Here is a 25,870-nt window from a genome sequence, read left to right as displayed (position 1 = left end):
AATTACATACATACTGTAGTATAAAAATATCGATAAATAAATCTGTCCAAAACGACCCTAAGATTGCAAGTTTGCAAAAAATTCTTTGATACTTTTCATGATATGATGAATTATTATTTCAATTGTAGGTATTTGAGACTAGCTGTGCCCGCAACTTGCAGAGATTAGTCTGAACAAACAGACATGCGATGCGATGTGATAGCGATCCACCGGTGTTCGAATCCCGCAGGCGGGTACCAATTTTTTCTAATGAAATACGTACTTAACAAATGTTCACGATCGACTTCCACGGTGAAGAAATAACATCGTGTAGTAAAAAACTAACTATACTGAGACCTTAGAGCTCATATCTCAAGGTGGGTTTACATAGCCACTTAACACCAGGCGGTCTGTGAGCTCGTCCACCAATCTAGGCAATAAACAACAACAAAAAAATCAAACCCTCAAAATAATAATTTGTGTAATTACTGGTGGTAGGACCTATTGTGAGCCCGCACGGGTAGGTAGGTACCACCACCCTTTGCTGTGAAGTAGTAATACCTACGCTTCTGTTTGAAGGGAGGGGCAGCCGTTGTACTGTAAAAATTGAGATTTTAGAACTATTATCTCAAGGTAAGTGGTGGTATTTACGTTCCGTTATATTACGTTCTGCTCTGGTAAACACTTGATCAGGAGGGTCGTCAGCTCGTCCAGCCATCTAAGCAATAAATAAAAAAGTGTAAAACGTATAGACAGACAAAAAATAAAAAAAAAATAGATATTTTGGTATAGATATACACCGTATATAGTAGGTACATTCTTATGCATTTACTAAAAAGCAGTTATTTTATTATTACAAACACACTTAAATTTTATTTATTTGTATGGATGTATTCAAAATGCTCTACGTTACCCTTTTTTTTTTTTTCGGGTAGAGGGCCGAACCTCCTACGAGGCTCTACAAGGCTCTACATTACCCTAGAGCTATGGTGTTTTTCTGTCAAGTTTCTAACCAACATTGGAATAAGGTTTTAATTTCATTTGTTTTCTCTACACTAAAACTAATCTACGGAACTGCGCAAACCTTGTAAAACGTTTGCCAAACACGCTGTATAATGCATGCAACGAGACCCAACTAATGAGTGTGAGCGGGACGCAAGCACACAAAACCCGCAAGCACGAGAGAGAAAACAAATGGTAGAAGCTTAAACGCGCCGTCACGAAAAGGAGGGGCCTGCTGCTGTTGGTGCAAACGGTGAATTATTGAAGACCGCCCTTTGGGCTGCGAGTGGCGGGGCCGGGGCATGCGAGGGGCGCGCGGGGGTGTTTGCCGCACGCCTTTCCGACGTCACACGAATTTTGAATTTGGAACGGCTGAACGGTTCGGCGGCCATTTTTGTCCGATTTTCAGTGAGTGTCGCGATGGCCAGTGACCACGTTGCTCAGTTATTGTTCGGACTTTAAAAATGTGAAAAGTGCTTAATTAGAGAATTTCAAAGCAGGTTGGTTATTTTTTTTAACGCTCATTTTGAGCGTTACCTTTTTCTTTGTTATCGTTTTGGAGAAAATTACAACAATAGACATACCTACTGATAAGTTAGTTTGGAAATTAAGTTTTTTTTTTTAATAATACTGTTATTTAATACATTACAGTATCCATTTATGTACAATAATTATTTTCTACACTAATAAGCTTTTTACTTTGAATTATTTAACGCCATTTTCGGATAATCGTATACTGGACTTTGTGGTTCAATTATTTTCACACAAATAGGAATGACAATAATAGCTAGAGTGTTCTAGAAAACAAAAGAAAAATGGGTGTTTGGTTCTAAACAGGATTATTACAATATGTGGCCTTCTTGCTTTAAGCTATCTGTTCCAGAAATACAGATTGAGAGCAAAGTATTATTGTATATTGAAACACAACAGACTACAAGTTAATATGAGGTGTGATGTGTTTTATAATCTGGTCGATGCCTCAACCTTGTGTCTCAAAGAGGGTGTTGACATACGTGCTGTGATGTCTACGGGCACCGGAAGCCATCGGAAGGTAGACCATGAGCTCGTCCATGAATTCAATGCAAAACTGTAAAGTGTGTATCCGAAACGTCAGAAATAAATAATATAGGTACCTAATTAGAATAAAAAAAACGCTAGATTAAAATCTCAAAAGTAGGTATATAGTTCCAATTAATTATATTTTACAACTCGTAAAGATCGAAGCAAATAACCAATTGATTTATATAAACTGTAATTTAAAGAGGTCCTTAAAGTAACGACAAAGGAAATACCGTTCCGTAATTATAGACGTTCTAGAATAATCTAGATTCACTCGTTGGTTTTTTTCCAAAGATTTCCATCTTTGATAGCATCTATTAACTCAAGTTTAACTAACTGAAATATGTTTTATCATATTCTAAGGTTGCCTAATCAGTCCCATTCTTTTTACGTTATATTTAACTCGTTTTATACATGAAACTTAAAAAAAAACAATCTCTGGTCATTAGATAGTGGTCATCGGTAATCGAAATTCGACTATAATAATTTAAATTATAAGTTTGAACATTATTAAGGGTCTATTGTCAAAGACTATTTTAGATCTCTATAATAACAAATTTCGTCAAGGCTACACTATAGATAAATAATATCGAAGACAAACAATATTAATCTATTCTCAATTTGACCACAGACTTTACCAATAAACAGAAGAGTATGTATATACAAGTACATGGTAGTGTGTGTAATGTTTATTTTACTGATTTAAAGTATTTTTATGCACCATTTACTAAAAATATTAGCATTTGGCACTCTTTCTCTATATTCTCTATAAGTGTGGCAAATTTCATACTCTTCTCTCCGCGCAATTTTCGTAAAAAGGGATACAAGGTTTTTGCTTCACGTAGGTATTATTATAAACCAACTTCGGCATAATATAGCTTATTAGGTATTATTTGAAAAAGGACTTCTCGACATCCGTATTTAGTGAATTACGCAAATATTCTAAAAAAAATTTATCTAAGAATTGAATCCGTTTGGTTCATCTCCATCCGTCTATTTCGAAAGGATTAAACCTTATTACACAGATAATCTCTCCGGACGTAGACCGCGTAATGATATTATTATATTTGCGGTCAATAGTGCTATTGTTACCCATCCGACGCAACTCTTTACAGAAAATTGAGGTATTTATTACGAGTAAGGCAAACTGAATAGAATGTCTTGGACCAGTGAATGATGCTGCGATGTTTTTCTAAAGCTTATTTGGAATTAAAAACATTCCACCGGATATTAAGCGGTTTCTAAAGGAGATAAACATTAACAACGTAAATAAAGACACTTATCTAGAGACTAGTGCCAAGTCGTAGTTTTATACTAAAACGGCTGACTACCCCGCTCTTCAATCCGAAATTACTGCTTCACGGCAGAAATAGGTAGGTATATATAATACCCTGTGACCTGGTGTTAAGTGGTTACCGGAACTCATGGACATTTACAACTTAAACACCGCTACCCACCTTGAGATACGAGTTCTATGGTCTCAGTTTATATAGTACAACGGCTGCCCCACCCTTCGAAATGAAACGAATTATTGCTTCACGGCAGACATAGGCAGGGTGGTGGTACCTACCCGTGCGGACTCACAAGAGGTCCAACCACCAGTAATTACGAAAATTATAATTTTGCGGGTTTTGATTTTTATTACACGATGTTATTCCATCACCGTGGAAGTCAATCGTGAACATTTGTTAAGTACCTATTTCATTAGAAAAATTGGTACCTACTTGCCTGCGGGATTCGAACAACGTTTCATCGCTAGATACCGGGCTTCTTATCCTTTAAGCAACGACGATTTCAATTTCTACTCTAATCCCTTGATGATAAAGTTACTATTCTGTTTATTTATACCATAGTGGCCGTGCGCTTCGTCGCTTCGTCAACAGACATATGTATGGAAGGTCCTCCAGGTCAAGAGGAACACGGACTTTGACGTCACAAATATATTTTTTTGTTGTTGCTAAGACTGTGTCCACATATTTTATTTGCTTCATAAATTAAGTTTGACTTGGTCTTCGTCGTAACGTTAAGAGCCCACTGAGTTTCTCGCGGGATCTTCTCAGTGGATTGCGATTCCGATACGGTGGTAGATTTGACGAAGCACTGCTCTTGCTAGGGTTAGTGTTATCAATTCTCTCACAAATCCGCGTAAGGTTGGAATAGCCTGCTAGACTACCAAGGACTAGGTAGGGAAAAAAGCTACATTAAGAAAGTTTATTGTGCTAATAAATTAGATTCAAGATATTCATCTCTACGACCCGACCGAGTAAATTGCAATTGAATCATAGAAACTAACTTAGAATCGACTATAACTACAAATAATAAAGACGCAAATTAATGACTCCATCAGGATTTCGCTGTACAATGACAAAATTTTACTGGCAATTTACTGGTAGTTGGACCACCACCCTACCTATTTTTGCCGTTAAGCAGTAATGCGTTTCGGTTTGAAGGGTGGGGCAACCCTTGTAACTATACTAAGACCTTAGAACTTATATCTCAAGGTGGATGGCGTATTTACGTTGTAGATGTCTATTGGCTCCAGTAACCACTTAACACCAGGTGGGCTTAATAAATTAAATTCGTCTTTTATACATGAAATATAATATAAAGCTTGTAGCACAGCAGATAACCCAGAACAGTAGATACGTACTGAATTACTGTATGATATATACACAGAATATAAAAGTCTGAATCGCACTATCAACTTTTTCATGATAACTTCGCATATTATAGGTACATAATACATAAACAACTCCAGACCTACAACATTGGGCTGTCGGTCCACCGAGCAATCTCACCCGCTCGATGAAAGATCATCATTAATTACATTAATAGTATAAACCTTCTTTTTTATTTTTTATTTTTACGTAGGTATAGTAAAAATCATTACACCTGCTTCTTTTCTTTTTATATATATGTATAATATTCGCTTAACTATTTTGATTTACTCGTATATTCAGCACCGTTATTACTAGTTTTAACTTTACTCCTGTAAAAAACTCTCCACGAGACAGGCAGTGCCTAGTGTTGGAGAGTTTTTAGCAAACTGTTATGTATAAATGTTTTCAAGTTTAATAAATAAAATATTATTATTATTAAAAAAAAAACAAAATGTGTGCAATTCACACGTGGTAGAAGTGAAACCTTCCAAAACTAAAATACAATTATCCTAAACGTCTTAAGTATATGTAAAATTTTGTCATTAGTAAATAATTGTAAGGCAGCGCCCTCTGTGAATTGATATTTTAATTTCACGCATAATCCTAAATTAAAATTCACTACAAGAGCTTTCATACACACGTTAGTATTAAAAAATCTCACAGATGGCGCTGTATTAAATAGTATGTATATTTCTGTCTCATTCTTTGCTGGCTTCATCCTACACATTTTTGTATTTGTGTCTCTTACCAGTCGTTTTTTCCGTTGCATCCGGTTTGAAATCACAACGATTCTAAAGAAGTTTTCACTTCAAAAATTAAGATTTAAAAAATAACCAATAAACTTTAATAAATTTTGACACGTAGCAAAAAAAATATGTCTGTAATTCTATAAATATTCACACTTTAACTCGTTCAAAACGATTTAAATCTCTTCGACTGAATCTCTTCATGCATATATTAACTGTACCCTTTCAATTTTTCTCACAAAAGAGTGGGTGTCATGATCCGGTAACTACTTATATACATTGAGGTGCATTTTCACGCGTTTAGCTAATTTGTGTCACCCTCGTTCACACCTGGTCGCACGGGTCAGGTGTCGATTCCCTTTCAGAGAACGGGAGGGATAGAGGACGAATTTTAATCTCTCTCTCTCTCTCTTTCTCTCCCTCTATCTCTTCAAAACGAACTTTTTCTTTTTTAATTAGTATAAATCAAATTACGTCACGCACGATTGAAACGATTTAGCATTTTTTTTTAAATATATTTCGGATGAATTAGAAAGGTTGATACCATTGTTTGATAATTTAAATAGAATGATGTCTTATGCTGAAGAACTGTAGCAGAATGGTTATGTACTTCTTCGCTTCTGCTTCTGAGTCGGTATCTTCGTTTTTGAAGATCAGATCAAGTTTCAAAGCTGTTTTCTGACCGCTCATTGCAAAATCCTTCTTTATCTGTGAGGGATGCTGTCAATTTTGACCAACGCGAGGGTCATCGACCACGTGATCTTCTACTATCAGCTTTTCGAGGTTGCGGGATTTCATACGCCCTAGGAACAGTATTTAGGCAACCTATTTGTTCTTCGGAGCTTTTTGATAATGGACAAGCTTATTCGGCGGGCGGACGCGATGCGCGAAATACGTACTTAACAAATGTTCACGATTGACTTCCACGATGAAGGAATAACATCGTTTAATAAAGATAAAACCCGCAAAATTATAATTTGCGTAATTACTGGTGGTAGGACCTCTTGTGAGTCCGCACGGGTAGGTACCACCACTTCGCCTATTACTGCCGTGAAGCAGTAATACATTTCGGTTTGAAGGGTGTGGCAGCCGTTGTAATTATACTGAGACCTTTGATAGATGTAGAATAGATGTGTAGATGTCTATGGACTCTGGTAACAACTTAACACGAGGCGGGCTCGTAAGCTCGCCCACCCATCTAAGCGATAAAAAAGATTAGATTTTTTGAGCTTGAGCATATGAGTTGAGATAGAAATTCAGAAGTAAGGGTCGCGTGATATTTCTAAAACTAAGTTTACCGGGGCAACCGTCGTTACGCTCAATCAAGCGCGTGCCCTCCCTATGAGCTCGTAGGGCGGAGTCATTGAGGGTAAATCACACAAGCTACCCGAGAAATTCTTCACGGATTTATTGCTAAATTGGCTATTATTATGTCTTTATTGGGGCAGCGTATTTATTATTATGAAGATTACAAATGTGTTTGAGTCGGTGTTTCGGGAGCTGAGATCCAGCTACGTTATATATATAGGTATTAATACGTGAAGCAAAAACTTTGTATCCCTTTTTACAAAAATAGCGCGGACGAAGGAGTATGAAATTTCCTATACTTATAGAGAATATAGAGAAGAAGTGCAGAATGCTAATTATTTTTTCTAATTATGCATAAAAAATACATTAAATCAATAAAAAAATGATTACACACAGTTTTGGCGAAATCTGTGATTATATTATAAAAGTATACCTAATTGTGTTTGACAATATAAAACTTATAATTTCAATTAATTATAGTCGAATTTCGACTACTGCGGGATCACTAGTCTAGTTTTAAACTTTACCTAAGTAACTCGTCCATGGAAAGAGGATGTCGAAAACTGTAGAGTATTTGTAATTATTGAAAATACTTTTTTTTTACTTTTTTTTTTATTGCCCTTGTAGGCAGACGAGCACACGGCCCACCTGATGGTGAGGGGTTACCGTCGCCCATGGACTTCAGCAATGCCAGGGGCAGAACCAAGCCGCTGCCTACCGCTTAATACTCTCCACAAGCCTCGTTTGAAGAAGCTTACCTTGAATGAGCTTGAACCTTAAATGCAAAATTCAATCGTATGTTTTATTTAAAACTTTAAGATCTTTTAATCTTACCTAACCTTAGACTATTGTAATTAGGTACCAGTCAAATAAGATTAATCACTGAACTTCAAAATTGCTCTAACTTAAATATAAATGACAGTTAAAAAAACCTTTAGAAAACTTGTGGCGTTCTGAGCCTAAGCTATATAGATTATTATTAATATACAATAATTATAAATAAATAATAAATATAAATATTTACTAACAATCACGCCACGTTAACTGGTCCCGTGATAAGTTCGTAAAGAACTTGTGTTACAGGTACCAGATAACGGAAATAAATGTAAGATTTTTATTATACACATACATATATTTAATATACATCCATAACCCTGGAAAACACATTAATATTTATCATACAAATATCTTCCCTTGTGTAGTGACTATGTCACTTACCACTACACCAGACGGCATTATAATAGTACATTAACCCTTTGAGCGCGAACCGTCGATAAATCGACCCTCTATTAATGCGTATAAAGTGCGGAGCGTCGGAATAACGATTATTGCGCAGTTGGACAACTACCACCTATTAGATATCAACATAGGTGGATATCTAATAGGTGTCTAATATGTCTAGTAGGTAATCCGTATAGACGGACGCGTCTTAGCGAAGTACTGCTCTTGCTAGGGTTAGTGTTAGCAACATCGTCAGGTTTGAGCCCCGTGAGCTCACCTACTAGGTAAGGCTACGCTGAAATGGTCTCTGAAGACTATCAGATTAGGTAAGAAAAAAAAACCGCATGTTTAACCTTTTAATAAGTTAATAACATTTATAAATAACCATTTAAAATTGTTTTGCTGTGAATTATAGCATTGATTTTTGTATTTCTTTTTAAGTAAATGTTTTTTAAAAGGTACATTTTTTGTAAAATTTATGAAAATCAGCTCAGCACTAAAAATGTTAATGTCGGAACGCGAGCACGATCGTATACTAACCGTAGGGTATAAATGCATCAGTCGCCGCCAGATAACAAAACGTCAGTCTAAAAATTCACACAGAAAATAGTGTAGGATGGAATGTGGAAAAATTAAAAATCAAAACCTAAGGGAATTAATATAATTTACCACCTCGATTGCGTTGTTTGCAACCCCAAAAACTTATTCGATAAATTAATAAAAACAATCTAAACCCATTTTCAAGTTTTTCTGAACACGGTATAAAAGATAAAAATACACTACCTAACTAATCTCATTTCAGTTATCCATAATAAAACTTACAAAAAAAAAAAGCAATAATAAGCACATTCGTCAAATCGAAATGTTTAACTAATATTAAAATCAGAAATATCAGTTGTTTGTTTCTATCGAAAACTGAAGTCGGATTTCGGCTTTAAATAATGACGTCAAATATTTGCAGAGTCCCGGCTATATTGGTTGTATTCCCTGGGGCCGGGGTCACAATTACTACGGTGTTGACGCACGCTCGTCCATTACCCGACCCACCGCGTAATTCCAAATCACTCAATATTTGTCAAACAGATCGTTGTGATGTTGGCTAGTCGTATTAATTGCAATGTTACCCATATAAGGCTCGAAGGTTCAATGTTTAACACTATATTTACCGCACCAATCAAAATTATGATCGGTTTTGGCTTTATTTGTTATAAATATTGATTTTGAGTGTGAATATTTTTTTCCCAAAACAATTTATTCTATGATTTTTATAACGACTAATAAATACAATTTTTTTTAATTTTTTTTTTATTTTGTGTACACAACAAAAAAAAAATGTTTTTGTTAAATGCACATACTTACTTATATTGGAACCAGTCATTTTGACTGGTGTGATTTTCTATGACATCGATAGATTTCTGTTTTAATATAATATATTCTATAGCTTTTTCTGGAAACTCCCTCATTACCGATAAAGTAACAAATCGCCTTTTCGCATTAAAAGTGTACAATTCCCAAAAATATTCGAAATTGAGTTAATATGCGTAAACGTTTGGTATCACCTTTTATTTTGCTCATAAATACTGTAAAAAGAGCGTAGTTTAGTTTTTTTTTGTTTACCTATGTTTTGACTACTATTAACAAAATTAATACCTACATAATTTTATCTTATTTTAAAAGACAGATAATGTAATTGATAAAAAATTTTTTTTGCAAATATGATTAGTATTAAAAATAATACATGTTAAACCTTTAAAGCACTCTCCTGTAAAATTAGTAGGTTTTGAGATTATACAGTTTTAATGCGAGAAGACGAAATGTGTTTTTCTATGCCAGCTTGCCAGCGATAGATCTTTGTTCAAGTAACGTAAGTAAGTACATATACATTCTATTACAATGTTTCTGGGAAACTTCCCTTTTACCGGAGAATATCGCTATACCGTGAATTCGGTAGAAAAATGCTTGAAATTGCCATTAGTTAGTTCAATTCAGTTCGGAGTGATATTTAACTAGTAAGTGTTAGTAGAGGTTTTTTTTTTATTGCTTAGATGTGTGGACGAGCTCACAGCCCACCTGGTGTTAAGTGGTTACTGGAGCCCATAGACATCTACAACGTAAATGCGCCACACACCTTGAGATATAGTTCTAAGGTCTCAGTATAGTCACAACGGCTGCCCCACCCTCAAACCGTTTGCATTACTGCTTCACGGCAGAAATAGGCGGGGCGGTTTGATATCTGTGGTTCTTTTTTTCATAGTTCGATGTTTGTACTGCCCTTAAAACACGAGAAATTAAATTTATTTAATAACGATTTGCTTTTGTCATTTGCGCCGTGTAATATTATGATTGGGTATTTACTGAAAAAATATAGGTAGGTATACCTAGTGCAGTCCTTGCGTCACGGGAAAATATTAAAAAAAAAGGTATATAGACATTTTTAATCAATACTAGTTTTAGATCCGTTTCAAGATTCTAACAGAGATATTCGATGAAGATTCTACTAATTCAGAATTCTGCATACCTCTAAAAGTTATGGCGAAGTTTCCAAGAATCCACGTGTATGGTAAATATTTGCAAGAATCTTTAAGTTACAATATTTCAGCTATATGCCTAGAGTGAAGATTAATGCTATAGTTGTTGCTATGCCTATAACAAGGTATTTTACAACACGGCTCTACTCTAAAATGAAAAGAAATATTCCCTAAAACCATCTTATAACACGGTACTTCTACAACACGATAACGAAATTTTTGTTTAAAATTATTTAGAAAATTACATTATGCACTATGAAACACACAATATATGGGAATAGCCGAAATTTAACTGCTTCTCTTTTGTGTTTAATAGGTAAAAAAATAAATAGAGGCATAGTTGAGATGGTTCATTCAGAAAAATTACTCTTCTATTTTCTACTGGCTTCTATTTTCATATAACACGGTCTCGCACAACAAGAGATTTTCGGGAACGTATCTACCATTTTATATAGAAAAGTTACATACTTATACTACATTTTATTGACCATTTATTTATCTGTGGTCACTAAAGTTCGACAATCTTTTGAACTGCAGATCGGAAAATTAGTAAAAAAAAAACTAGACAAATAACTAAACCATAGTCCAATTTATTTCGAATCGATCAAGTCGTTGACGTCACTAAGCGTCACCGCGTTGACATCTGTCAGCTCAAGACGCCATTACAGTCCTATTTTGGCGCGAGTCGAATTCGAATGAAATGATTAGTGTTCCCGACACCCATCACCGGTAATCCGTAAATGATGTATCGCTGTCCCTGTCTGACATCCTGTATATTGTATCGGTGTCCCGCTCTCATTCGTATAAAGGAGCGAAGCCGCAAAGATCATTACTATCGACCGGTTTATTGAGACCCTTGCGTTAAGTGAATGCTTAGGACAGGAAGGATAAGTAAGGACTTTGATCTTGGATTTATCACGGAAAATATTCCATAGTTATTAGCCTTAAACCTCAGATTTAAGAGCAAACTTTAAAATGTTGCCATAGATTATTATATAAAGCATGTAATATAAAATAAAAAGATAATGGAGAACTTGAAATTAACTAGCTCTGAACGGATTTAATAAACTGCAATAAGCTCTCCAATAACATATTCTAAATCGGTTTTAGGATAACAAAAAGAAAGCAACCGATTGAAATTACCAATATTTGCATTGAAAAGGAACTAAAAACTCAAACTTTAAACTGTTTTAAAAGAATGGTGAAGGAACACTACTTATCTGCTTAGAGCTGTTTGTTTGCACCATCGTTTATTATTTCCATACTGTTGATGTATTATGTGTATGTAAGTATATTAGTATGTATTGTAGGTAAGTATGTATATTGGAATATATTTTATATTATATGTAATCGGTACATATATATTTTATTTATTGTATGTATATATTTTCTATAATAGTATATTATCTATAGTACACCGCAACATACCTGCTATATTTTCATATTTTCCAGAATTTCTGTAAATTAATCGGTTGTCTGGAAGAGATCGCTTTTAGCGATAAGACCGCCTATTGTACAAATGTATCGTGATTGTTTTTTGAATGTAAATTGTGTTCTGGTGTGCAATAAAGTGTATTCTCTCTCTCTCTCTCTCTCTCTTTCTCTCTCTCTCTAAAAGATTGAAACCTTAAATTCGACTTTTGAAAATGACAATTACGCAGTCACACTCTAATGTCAAACATTCGAAAAATAAAGGTCTCGTTCCACTGGTCCAGATTAACGCACCGACGAAACGCCGGTTCGCTTGTTTATTGTGGAAACGCGTGTTGGGCCGCGTAATTGGAAAGTTATATTGAAACGCGGAAATCGTTTATCGTCCTATCATCACACAAGTTCAGATTATGAATTGCTCGTGACATCTGCGTTAAATGTGTTTTGTGCGGTTACCGAGTCGATTATTGTTTTAGCTTTTAAAATGAGGATTATTGTGAAGGCGTCTTAAGTGATATCTTATTAGATATCTTTTCTCAGAAATTGTCGTAAGTTCCAATGTTACCTATATTAGGAACTTGAGCCGTGATTACGAAAGGAAAAAAATCTTATATCTTCGTCAGCGTGTTTGGGCGAACTCTCTACCTAGTATTGAATGGCAACACTTTAACGTTAACGTAGTAGGACCTCTTGTGAGTCCGCGCGAGTAGGTACCACTACCCTCCCTATTTTTACCGTAAAGCAGTAATGCGTTTCGGTTTGAAGGGTGGGGCCGTTGTACTTGAGACCTTAGAACTCATATCTCAAGGTGGGTGGCGCATTTACGTCGTAGATGTCTATGGGCTCCAGTAACCACTTAACACCAGGTGAGCTGTGAGCTCGTCCATCCATATAAGCAATAAAAAAAAAATATAACCCAAGAAAACATTCAGAACGACAAACTTTTTATTGCTTATTTAAATTTTGACACCAATTTCCAGACCAACGATTCGGGACGGCTCTGACGTTGGTCGTGAAGCAAATTGCGTTTGACGTTAAGTGGGATAGAGGCCCTTACGTTGCGAAATTTATTAAATTCTAGTTTTTAAATATGTTGTATTATTAATATACCCTCGCTGAACGAGTAGAGGGGAATTACGCGACTTAAACCCTTTTATATCGACTAAAGACTCGGATTTAATGATATTTGTGTTCGCTCCGAAACCTTTTCAAGAAAAGGTTATTTATATGTATTTAACCTTATCAGTCAAAATGTTTATTCATCAATTTAAGAAGGTATTGGTTTTATGTATGTTTTAATAAATTATTTTAAACAGATTGTGTTTGTGGTAATTACTCTAGCATAGTTACATCTTCATATGCAACTTAGACTTATGCAAATTAGAAAGATTCATATGTAACTGTAAATTAGAAAGATCTTAATTGTATTGTGATATTATATTGTAGCTTCTCCCTCATAGATGCATTTATTATCAATGAATATAATTGCTAAATAAATAAATAAACATTACAATTTAATTAACTGTAATTATTAGTTTTAACTTAAATGTTCATTTTGATTCTTTTAATTACTAGCTGACCCGGCAGTTTTCGTAGTGCCTCAATCGATAAATAAAAGACACATCAAAGGGACACATCAAAGGAAAAACAAAATTGTTTGTTTTTATACAATTCCGAGCTTTTTTATATTTTCTCACCTTTTAAAACTTCCCTGGACTTCCACGAATAACTCAAGACCAAAATTAGCCAAATCGGTCCAGTCGTTCTCGAGTTTTAGCGAGACTAACGAACAGCAATTCATTTTTATATATAGAGATAACTGTTAATTATTTGTCTTACATTGTGAGATCGGTGTAATTTATATTATCAGTAATTCTTATATAAGATTGCTCTTTGTAATGTATTCATAATTTATATATCTTTCCGTTTCTGCTTACGATACTTTTCTGCTTCTAATTTCCGAATGTCTCTTCTATCTTTTCCCTTCACGAGGATACAGCATATCGACATTTCTGTACCATTTTTTCTACCACGTTACTGATCATTTGGTTTGTCCATTTCGAGCTGTCATGTAACTATACTGAGACCTTAGAACTTATATCTCGAGGTGGGTGGCGTATTTACGTTGTAGATGTCTATGGGCTCCAGTAACCACTTAACACCAGGTGGGCTGTGAGCTTGTCCACACATCTAAGCAACAAAAAAAAGAGCTTTGTTAACTCTATAATTTAAATTAATTATTCTAGTTTTTTGACTAATCTGTTCCGATTAATCTTATCTTACAATTTGCTGTTCAAAGTGCTCCTCTCCATAAATCCGAAGTCGAGCAGAGGTATATGTAAGTACAATAAAAAACAATGAAGCGCTAACAGTTCATAACAGCGCTGTTTTTATTTCGTGGAAAGAAGAACACAGAGAGATAGATTGAATCCCACCCGCGTCAGTTCTCCGTAACACCAGTAAATGATAGTTTAAAATCACAATACGCTTTTGTATTACACAGAAAAAGCCGTTTCCAATTCTCCGATGAGAAATCCTTTGTTGCCTTTCAAGTCATGTTAACATCATCACCATCATCGTCGTCATCATCGGCTCAGTCTTCTACTGCGGGACATAGGTCTCTCCCAATCCACACAATTCTAACATAGCGCATTAAAATATAGACAGACAGAGACAACTGCTCTATGGCAAACCAGAGGGCCGCAGAAGTCGTGGCAGACCCAAACTCCGATGGTTGGATGGCGTGGAGCGCGACCTCAAAGTTATCGGTGTCAGGAACTGAAAGGAGACAGTCCTGAATAGAGCAGTCTGGAGAGACATACTGGACCAGGCTAAGGCCCACCCTGGGCTGTAAGGCCTAAGATGATGCATTAAAATATTATATTAACGCACGTATCAACTAAAAATCTGTTCATCGAGAAACTTATTTTCGAATTAAAATCCTCAAGATTACGAAAGCGTTACTTAATAAGTATAAAAGCAAGCGTCGCAAAGATTTTATTTTTCTCGAAATCACAAATAAAACCTGGATACACACTCCGGTGGCTAACAACCGATTATGACACTACAAATAAGCCATAATCTCCAAATAAACGCTTTGACGGGCCCTATTGTCAGCGAACTTCACTGCAAAGCACTGTTTTTGTCGCAACCGCATTGGGTCGCCCGGTTCCGACGGAAGTGAGTCGGCGGCTTTATATTTTTTTGCGGTCGTTTTTTTTTAATTCGCATTTAAAGAAGGCGTGTGTCACTTTCGATTTAAAATGTAATTTTGGAGTTATTGAAATTTGTATACACGGTCGGCTATTTAGATTACGATTGGTATTTAAACGATTCCAGCGGAGACATTATCCCACAATCTTGTCAATGGTGGGCGCTTGAATTAAAATGTTTTCCGATGAGTTAAGCTCGAATAAATTTACATTTACTTTCATTTGATTCATTTACCAAGTTATTTTTGACCTAGGGACGGCTTCGAGAGGGCTGGTGGTCGTGGCCCGACGACCGCCGATCCGGCGTCCCGAGGGGGAGAGTGACGGGAGAGATGTGCTCCGCACTAAACGCTTCACTTTCCCCCTTTGCCTTTTCATGAGTTCTGTCTCATGCGAGGTTTGGATGCTGGTTGTTGAGCGACAGGAGGTTTTAGTCGGTTCAACTCCGAAATGCCCCGCCCTCCATCCCCAGTGGAGGGCGGAAATTCGGTGATTTCCTCCTAACAAAAAATAAGGGACGGCTTACCATTTCGTGTTTTAACTATTCCTAAGTCTAATACGATGTACCGATCAAGTCTCTCACAAGTCGCCCACTGAGTTTCTCGCCTCGGTAGGGAAAAAAGAGCTGGCCGTTACTTGCATGAGTGTACCAGGCTCACCACAAGCCGGACTAGTACTTCCATTTGACTCCATACAGAAGAGGGCTGTTCGGATTATCGATAATCCCATTCTCACGGATCGTTTGGAACCTCTGGCTCTGCGGAGGGACTTTGGTTGCCTCTATATTTTGAACCGTATGTTCCATGGGGAGTGCTCTGAGGAATGGTTTGAGATGATACCGCACGCATCGCGCCGCCCTCCACCAGAGTAGAGTTCATCCATACTACCTGGAGCCATTGCGTTCATCCACATTGCGTTTCCAGAGATGTTTTTTGCCACGTACCATCCGGCTTTGGAATGAGCTCCCCTCCATGGTGTTTCCCGAGCGCTATGACATATCCTTCTTCAAACGAGGCTTGTGAAGAGTACTTAACGGTGGGCAGCAGTCTGCCCCTGGCATTACTGAAGTCCATGGGCGACGGTAACCACTCACCATCAGGTGGGCCGTATGCTCGTCTGCCTACAAGAGCAATAAAAAAAAGACGTGGCGATTGCTCGTGACGCGCACAACATCTGCCCACAGCAATGATACTGACTGACGACCACGACCATTCCGAGTAATACAACAAAGAAAAGAAAAAGTCTTATTCTGGTGTAGCCACTCAATTTTTGAAGCAGTCTCTGTTGATTAGAACAGTCATATCCTTACGATAGAAGAGCCAAGCTCCCGTCGTTAGATGCTAAAGAAAAACCACGCTAATTTTCTTAATGCATTTCCACACAAAAGAGACCGGACTAGTTACGTAGCTCTCCGCGTTTATCATAAAAGGACTTCTTTGTGTACTTATCGCCTTCGATATCATAATTAAGCTCTCGGATCGCGGTTTATCGGACGATCGTTTATCAGTTTCCGTTCAAACCCTCGACAGCACTAGATCAGATGAGTTGATAAGGCACAGTGGGCGTGAATTGCTTACGTCGGCTATTCTATATTCATATCTAGATTTTGTTACACTTATTTTATACGTACAAAATTATGAATGAATATCTATACTAATATTATAAAGCTGAAGAGTTTGTTTGCTTGCTAAAACGCGCTAATCACAGGAACTACTGGTCCGATTTGAAAAATTATTTCAGTGTTAGATAGCCTATTCATTCACAATTCATATTTTGCCTGTTAAAAAATGGCTGTTTTAAAGTCGCAGTGGCCTAAAGGATAAGACGTCCGGTGCATTCGTATCTAGCGATGGACTGGTGTTCGAATCCCACACCGGGTACCAATTTTCCTAATGAAATACGTAACATTTGTAATGTTATTTCACCAGTATTTACGCAAAATTAGAATTTGCGTAATTACTGGTGGTAGGACCTCTTGTGAGTCCGCACGGGTAGGTGCCACCACCACCTTTCTTATTTCTGCCGTGAAACACTAATGCGTTTCGGTTTGAAGGGTGGGGCAGCCGTTATAACTATACTGAGAATTAGAACTCATATCTCAAGGTGGGTGGTGGCATTTACGCTGTAGATGTATATGGACTCCGGTAACCACTTAACACCAAATGGGTCGTGAGCTCGTCCACCCAGCTGAAATAGCCCCTTAGGCTAAAAGGTAAAAAAAAAAGTAGAAGTCACTAATTATAGAACTGTTCTAATAAATTTTAAAAATATTAATCGAACTCCAGTGCTCTCAAGGGAATGTATTTAAAAAAAAATTATTACTTATTGTTTCCATAAACAATAAACGCTCTTAACTAACGGTCGCTTTTGTTGTTAAGCCCGTACAAAACACACTTATAAACAATAGTTCCGTGTTGTTTGTTGTCGGGAAAACATTGTATTGTTATTCGAGTTGAGATTTAAGTGCTATCGGACATCTTTATAATTGTTTTAATAATATTTAAACTAAACTAGAACTAGATCAAAAGCGCTAATTACTTTTAGCGGGGCATACGGAATATTGATTATAAGTGACGGGTTTTTATTGCTGTATTTAGGCACACGACTTATTAAGTGCTTATTCATAAAAACTTTAAGATACCACGTGAATAAGTAACACCTCAATTCTCAACCTTCAAATCACACGACAACTGCGCGATATAAATAGGATTTCTTCCAGCTATAAAGTTAACATTACATCGACGATTAGCACGCCCTTACGGATCCATCAGATCCAATAACTCTTGCATTAGATGCCTTCAGCTCTAACACTAGGAGCCGACTTAGGGACCCCTTGTAACCGTACTTGTCAAACTCGACAAAGAGTTCGACGTGCAACCTAACTCATGCGTCAGCCCGCTGAGTTTCTCACCGGATCTTCTCAGCGGGTCGCGATTCGGATTCGGTAGTAGATTCATTCAGGAAACAGCTGCTCTTGAGTTGTTAGGTCTCCTTCGGAGGCGCTCGGGCAGCTGTTAGCAAATCCCACCCCTCCTGGCTGAGCCTTTGCTCGCCCACCTGTCCTGGTAAAACTAGAAAGGCGTCTTCAGCAATACTTCAATCATAAAAATAAAATGCGATGAAGTTTTTGAATATCGAACTAACCCATAGACACAATCCGCTAAGTTTCTCGCTGGATCTTCTCAGTGGGTTGCGATTACGATCCGGTGGTAGATTCTGCGAAGCTTAGCGAAGGTTAGTGTTAGCAAATTCTTTCAGATTGAGCCCGTGAGCTCACCTACCCATCTGGACGTAGATGTAATGGCGCCTTAGGCTACCAGCAAATAGGTGTGGAAAAAATCTCCACTGTAAAGGTCTTCGTGACATTTGCATTTAAAATTCTTTTGAGTGATAAAATCCTATACAAGCATTTATAGATTAGACTGCCGGCTAGTATACGGCCTAAATCTATCGAGGAACTTGTTGGTTAGGGTAGGTCGACGGTAAAAGACCTCATGTATGAAGACCCATGCGCTGGCATGATCAAGTGAAAGTCCTTACCTAAACCCCACTTAACGAATGCGTGCACCAAACCTCAGTACCCGAACTATAGAACACCGTTGTCAAGGCTATAATAAACAAAGATTTCACATGACCACGACTGCTCTGCCAAGAGTAACTATGATGAGGAATACGCCCCAAGAGAAAAGAGTCAATAACCCATTTATTTACTTAAAAATATGTACTATATATGTAAGGTCGACTATATTGAAGTCGACGTGGCCTAAAGGATAAGACGTCCGTCCGGCGCATTCGTGTGAGCGATGCACCTGTGTTCGAATCCCGCAGGCGGGTACCAATTTTCCTGATGAAATACGTACTCAACAAATGTTCACGATTGACTTCCACGGTGAAGGAATAACATCGTGAAATCACACCCGCAAAATTATAATTTGCGTAATTACTGGTGGTAGGACCTCTTGTGAGTCCGCGCGCGTAGGTTCTGCCGTGAAGCAGTAAAGCGTTTGAAGGGTGGGGCACCCGTTGTAACTATACGTACTTAACAAATGTTCACGATTGACTTCTACGGTGAAGCAATAACATCGTGTAATAAAAATCACACCCGCAAAATTATTATTTGCGTAATTACTGATGGTAGGACCTCTTGTGAGTCCGCGCGGGTAGGTACCACCGCCCCGCCTATTTCTGCCGTGAAGCAGTAAAGCGTTTCGGTTTGAAGGGTGGGGCAGCCGTTGTAACTATACTGAGACCTTAGAACTTATATCTCAAGGTGTATGGCGCATATACGTTGTTGATGTCTATGGGTTCCGGTAACCACTTAACACCAGGTGGGCTGTGAGCTCGTCCACATCCCTAGGCAATAAAAAAATAAAAAAAGAAGTGCTTATCTGAAGAACATTAATGTTTTTTGTGTGCGAGAGACACACTGAGATGTACTCGCAATTTCCTTAAGCACATTTTAAATTGTTTTCATAGAAAAAATGAGGTGCTTAAAGAAAATTTCAGAAACTATTTTGAGGAAGGCGTAAAGCGGATTTTCGAAAAATATAATTCATGTATTCACAGCCCTATTAGGGAGAACAAAGACTGTTAAACAATGCCGGGTCGAATGTACCGAACATATTTCGCGGGTTAACTCAGTGAACGTTACGCTTGCGTTAATTGCCGGGATACGTTCAACCCTCCGACGTGTGGTACTTTAGTCCCCTACGATCCGTACTTATTTGTTTTGCTGATTAGAAAAACTCAAAGGATTCGCCTTGAGTTAATTAGATTTTACATAACCACTTCTAATGGTAGTTCAATTCTTTTCGATTAGCGCCATCTTTTTTTATGATTGAAGGATTACTGGTGACCCGGAGGCCTTTCCAGTTTCACCAGGACAGGTGGGCGAGCAAAAGCTCAGCCAGGAGGGATGGGATTTGCTAACAGCTGCCCTAGCGCCTTCGAAGGAGACGTAACAATTCAAGAGCAACTGCTTCGCGAATGAATCTACTACCGGATCGGAATCGCGAACCGCTGAGAAGATCCGGCGAGAAATTCACCGGGCTGATGCATGGGCTAGGTTGCACGTCGACCTCTTTGTCGAGTAGCGCCATCTCTGTTTTGTGGAACTGATCGAAATTATTTTCGAACGACTAGAAGACTTTGTATTTTTTAGTTTTTCTCGGTGAATCGCAATTCCAATCCGGTGGTAGATTCTGCGATTCACTGCCCTTGCTCGGGCTAGTGTTAGCAAATTCTCTCAGGTTGAGCTTGTGAGCTCACCTATCCTTCCGTTTGTGACATTTAGTTGTTTGGTGTATGGATTATTCGGAACCAATTGCCTAATTGGCAAAACTACAAATTAGTAAAGACACTGAATGGATACCTATGCTGAAAAATCCGAACGTCCAAATTCAAAGATTGATGTCTTCTTTGGTCCGGTAGTATTTCATTCATGAGAAAGGGAAAGGAGAGAATATAATTCATTGCATACCAAAACACAATTAACATTCAAAACGTTAACAGATAGCCTCAGACAGGTATAATTGTAAAATAGGCGATCTTCTACCCAAAAGCGATCTCTAATATTATATTATAAATAATCAAAAGTCATATTGATTTTCAGGAAGATATTAAGGAAATCTATAATAGAATCATAAAATCATAAATATATAAATCGCGGATGTCTCAATTGGTAGTTATTATAAAAAAGTGGTTTTGCACCACACAATAAACAAGGAGTTTTTCAAAACGATTCTCAAACAAAAGTCGCTAAGATTTACGCAAATCAAAAAAGGGGTTCCGACCAGCGCAGGGGTGCTATGAAATGAGAAGTAGGGAAACATTACCTTGTACTCCACCTACTAAGTATATATTCTAAAAGTAGTTGTGATTGTGTTTACAATTTGCGAAAATCGAAAATGTTACCATGTCTCGTATATTAATTAATCTTATACAGCCGATCGTTTAATTACATTGGCTTAGAGTGCTTAGACCAATAGAGCCATGCAGGCTATATTTTAGACTAGCGACCCACCCTCGCTTCGCTTCTGAAACATTAAATTTTATTATTGAATAGCTGCGTGATGCTAGGCGCGGGTATTGTCGTACCGCGGGTGACGCCGCGGGGCGAAGCTAGTCTAAAAAAAGTAAATTATTTTTAAACGTATACCTAACGAACAATTTTTTTTTTTTTTATTGCTTAGATTGATGGACGAGCTCACAGGCCACCTGGTGTTAAGTGGTTACTGGAGCCCATAGACATCTACAACGTAGATGCGCCACCCACCTCGAGATATAAGTTCTAAAATCTCAGTATAGTTACAACGGCTACCCCACCCTTTGAACCGAAACGTATTACTGCTTTACGGCAGAAATAGGCGGGGTGGTGGTACCTACCCGTGCGGACTCCCAAGAGGTCCTACCACCAGTAAACTAAGCTAACGAAATACAGATTTTTCTTATTCGACCGCGACGAGGCAACGCAAAGCCGCCATCGCCTGAGACATGTCTTGACGGATCCCCTGTATCCACTCTCGGTGCTTTTAGGTCCTGGTCACTGTCCTCGTCGAACTCGTCGATTACGACGAAGAGTTAGACGAGCAAACTAACCCATAGACACAGCCCACTGAGTTTCTCGCCGGATCTTCTCAGTGGGTCGCGTTTTCGATCTGGTGATAGATTCTGCGAAGCACGGCTCTTGCTAGGGTTCGTGTTAGCAAAATCATCGGGTTGAGCCCCGTGAGCTCACCTACTAGCTCGGTGACGCTCGGTCTCTCTAGACCATCAGCTTAGGTAGGAAAAAAGAGAGAGGTGAAAACAAGATCGTAATGTCGTCGGAGCTCGGCTAACTTCATGCTACGACAGAACCTAGCCGATGGAGGCGCGCATAGACGCCATTTTACATTTTACACCAGCCTTCTTGAAGAGCGGTGCCTCCGTCCTAAGAACTGTCATTCGTTTTCGTTTGATAAAGTCAAGAGATGATTTCTAAATTGTTCTAAGACAACAAACGTGTTTTGTGTACCTACTCAATATATCACTTAACTCGATAACCCTATTTGACCCTATTACGATGATCTTTATAATGCGGTTTCTCCAACATCGTTTTTTTTTTCACAGCCTCAATTAACCTGGATCGCGATGATTATGATTTGAAAATTCAGTATGTAATCTAAATGTAGACAGACAGACGAAGTGACCTCCTACTCGGTATTAAAGCTATAGACATCTAAACGAAAGTGCCGCTCAGAGTTTCGAGTTTGTCCATAGTTGTAGACAAACAAACAACTGTACCGCTATATATTCTAATTCCGAAGACAAGAGTTTTCATATTGATAATAGACACTTAATTTGTTTACAAGCAACTGCAAATTCATTATTAATAGTTAAAATCTTTGTTTCATTAGAATACATACATTTTGATAGTATTTCTTATAATCTGTGTTAGTAACTTAAAACATTACACATTAATTTTCTGACTGTACATATATTTTTTTTTGAGTTTTCCATAACTGCCAGCTGCAGACTATTTTTTTTATTGCTTAGATGGGTGGAGGAGCTTCCAGCCCACCTGGTGTTAAGTGTTTACTGAAGCCCATAGACATCTATTAGACTATTAACTAGCAGTCCCTCAATCGATGTAATTATTAAATTTTTAATTAAATTAATCAATTAAAACTATTCCGCCTCGTTTTTCTTAGGCTATAGTCGTGAAACAAGACCAAAGCAACTTAATTTTAGTTTCATTATTAATTACCAAAGTAAAACTAAAATATTTATACACTGGTGGTAGGACCTCTTGTGAGTCCGCGCGGGTAGGTACCACCATCCTACCTATTTCTGCCGTGGAGCAGTAATGCGTTTCGGTTTGAAGGGAGGGGCAGCCGCTGTAACTATACTTGAGACGTTAGAACTTTTCAAGGTGGATGGCTCATTTACGTCGTAGATGTCTATGGGCTCCAAGTAACCACTAACACCAGGTGGGCTGAGAGCTTGTCCACCCATCTAAGCTATTAAAAAAAAACACTAAAATAGTGTGTAGCTTAAACAGTATAACAGAGCGTCAATGTTTAAAAAAAAAAAACAAAAAAAAAAACGTTCGGAATTCATAACCAGTTTTCGCGCGTTTCCGACATACGACTCCGCAGCGCCATCCAATTTGTTTAAAACGACGCGGAACGTCGCTTTGTTCGTCGAAACCGCGACTGTGGGCGTGATGGCACACCCACGCGGCGCGACGCGACCCAACAATACCGCACGAACTCCCCGTAATTGACGCGGCGGGGGTTCGTTAATTCAGAAAACATTCAAAGACGCAGGAGCCGCTCGCGAAAGCTCAATGATTGTTTTGCGGTCGTAATACCGTTTTGTACAAACAAATAATCAGTAAAACGCTAAAAATCGGAACGCTTGGAACTATTAATGGAATGGTAGTAGTAGTAGTTTTATTTTTCCAAATGGAAAGACAAAGGTACCATACCATACAGCCTAATCTTTTATATATTATTTTTATTTTATGAAATTGATACTATAAAATGAAATGAAGTTGATTAATATATGAAACATGGTATGAAATGATATGAGATGAGATGATATAATATGGGATATTTTTATGGAAAATGATAATAATATGAAGTGAAATGAAAATTAAATGAAGATGATTAATTTGAGACATCAATCAACTGGGATGAAATTAAAAGAAATGAGATGAGATGATATGGGATGAAATATAATATCAGTGAAATGGTGGTTATTTACTGAGATTTTTTCAGTGAACTTTTTTAAGGATCCCGAGAAGCTACGTCCAGCGGCTTTGTTTCATTTTCCCACATTTGTGCACTGTCACAGATATGTTAATTTGCTCTTGAGTTGCTAGGTTTCCTTCGGAGGCGCTCGGGCAGTTGTTAGCAAATCCCACCCCTCCTGGCTGAGCCTTTGCTCGCCCACCTGTCCTTGTGAAACTGGAAAGGCTTTCGGGCCACCAGTAATCTTTCAATCATAAAAAAAAATTAAAATATATTAATGTATGGATTGTTTTGTTCACAGGTAAACAATCAACAAAATGCAGCCGTTCCAGTCAAACGCCCGACCGGAGGGCCCGAGGGAGTCGTCGCCTGAACGAGCCAAATCACCGGACACTCAGACAGCTCCTCCTGTACTTAACTTCTCAATAGCAAGGCTGATGGAGCCGGACAGAAAGAAATCCGTTTCGCCGGAACCAACGCCCCCTTCGAATTTCCTCTCGTATGGCGCACATTTACTGGACTCCGCTTTCAAACAATACATACCAGCTGCGAGAAGACAGCTCGTTTCGCACTATCCGCTCTTGTACTACAGTCCGGACCTGCTATCCTTGACCTACGCGCCACAGATGCATCTCTCGCGACCTCCGCCCGCCCCGTCTCCAGTACAGAGACAGCCCAGTCCACGACCCCCGGCTGCCGACCAAGCCGTCTCCTCGACTACGGGCCCCACGCCGTCGCCGGCAAAGAACAAGAGCTTCGCGTGTGGCGATTGCGGTAAAGTATTCAATGCGCATTACAATCTGACGAGACACATGCCCGTGCACACCGGGGCCAGGCCGTTTGTGTGCAAAATATGCGGAAAAGGCTTCCGTCAAGCTTCGACGCTGTGCCGGCATAAGATAATACACACTTCGGAGAAACCTCACAAATGCCTGACGTGCGGAAAAGCCTTTAATCGCTCATCGACGTTGAATACTCACGCGAGAATACACGCCGGATATAAGCCATTCGTCTGCGAATTCTGCGGCAAGGGATTCCACCAGAAGGGCAACTATAAGAACCACCGTTTGACTCACAGCGGCGAGAAGGCGTACAAATGCAGCATTTGCAACAAAGCTTTCCACCAAATATACAATCTGACGTTTCATATGCACACGCACAACGAACGGAAGCCGTTCACTTGCAGCATCTGCGCTAAGGGCTTCTGCAGGAACTTCGATCTGAAGAAGCACACAAGGAAGCTGCATATGGGCGGTTCGAATAATGGAGACTCTTCACTGGACGCGCAGGACGACTCGACACAGGAGACCACTGCTAGTCCCGGCGAAGAACCGAGCAGGATCGCCTTCAGACCGTTCTTAGGGTCTTCGTATTCACGGATCTTGGACCCTGCTCGTATAACGGCGCCCAATGCGTTTTTCTCGAAGCTCTTGTGACCGCCGGCTTCGTATTTTGGGAGCTTCAATGAAAATAACCATTGAATTGATCGTGGATTTGATTTAGTTTCGGAAACTGCTGTAATTATCGCTGTGAATATTTGTAATGCTTATATTTAAAAAAAAAATTAATTCTATTTTATAATTTTATTCAAATTAGACATATCTACCAATCAAATTAAACGTATTTGATATCTTCATATTTGTAAATATAAAAAAGTCATCATTCAATATGTAAAAATATTATGTAGATTTTCGTTTTTATTGTAATTATAGTTTAATAGCATCTACTACTTGCAGATAGCGAAGAAATTTATTATAGTGAGTCAAGATAGTCAAGTAATTATTTTCTATAGGAAAATCTACTGTCTCATTTATGTACATATGTTGACATTGATAAAATGCTTCCCGCTTTTTCTGAATTATTCCGAAACAAATCTGAATTGTGGCTTTGATGTTTTTTTTCACTATTTCAATACCTACATTTTAAAATTTCACGGTTATTCTACATTATTCATTTATTTAACGGATTCCTACCAACTATTCACATTTCATG

General features: G+C 38.2%; 1 protein-coding gene and 1 long non-coding RNA gene across 2 annotated transcripts in view; both read left to right on the top strand.

The window, feature by feature from the left end:
• LOC134201545 (uncharacterized) overlaps positions 1 to 25,870 on the top strand; it is a 358,050-nt gene that overhangs the window by 297,121 nt on the left and 35,059 nt on the right. The gene's annotated exons all lie outside the window — the stretch shown is intronic.
• Positions 1,332 to 25,724, top strand: LOC101747109 (fez family zinc finger protein erm). The gene is made up of 2 exons (XM_004923465.5): positions 1,332 to 1,481; positions 24,180 to 25,724. The coding sequence occupies exon 2, from the start codon at positions 24,196 to 24,198 to the stop codon at positions 25,312 to 25,314; it is 1,119 nt and encodes a 372-aa protein (XP_004923522.1). The 5' UTR covers positions 1,332 to 1,481; positions 24,180 to 24,195; the 3' UTR covers positions 25,315 to 25,724.

Source organism: Bombyx mori, chromosome 27 (assembly GCF_030269925.1).
Source record: "Bombyx mori chromosome 27, ASM3026992v2".
Lineage (NCBI taxonomy): Eukaryota > Metazoa > Arthropoda > Insecta > Lepidoptera > Bombycidae > Bombyx > Bombyx mori.
This window is presented reverse-complemented; position numbering and strand designations above follow the sequence as displayed.

Coding starts and splice junctions, on each gene's coding strand:
- LOC101747109 (XM_004923465.5), top strand. CDS start 24,196: ATGCAGCCGTTCCAGTCAAACGCCCGACCGGAGGGCCCGAGGGAGTCG.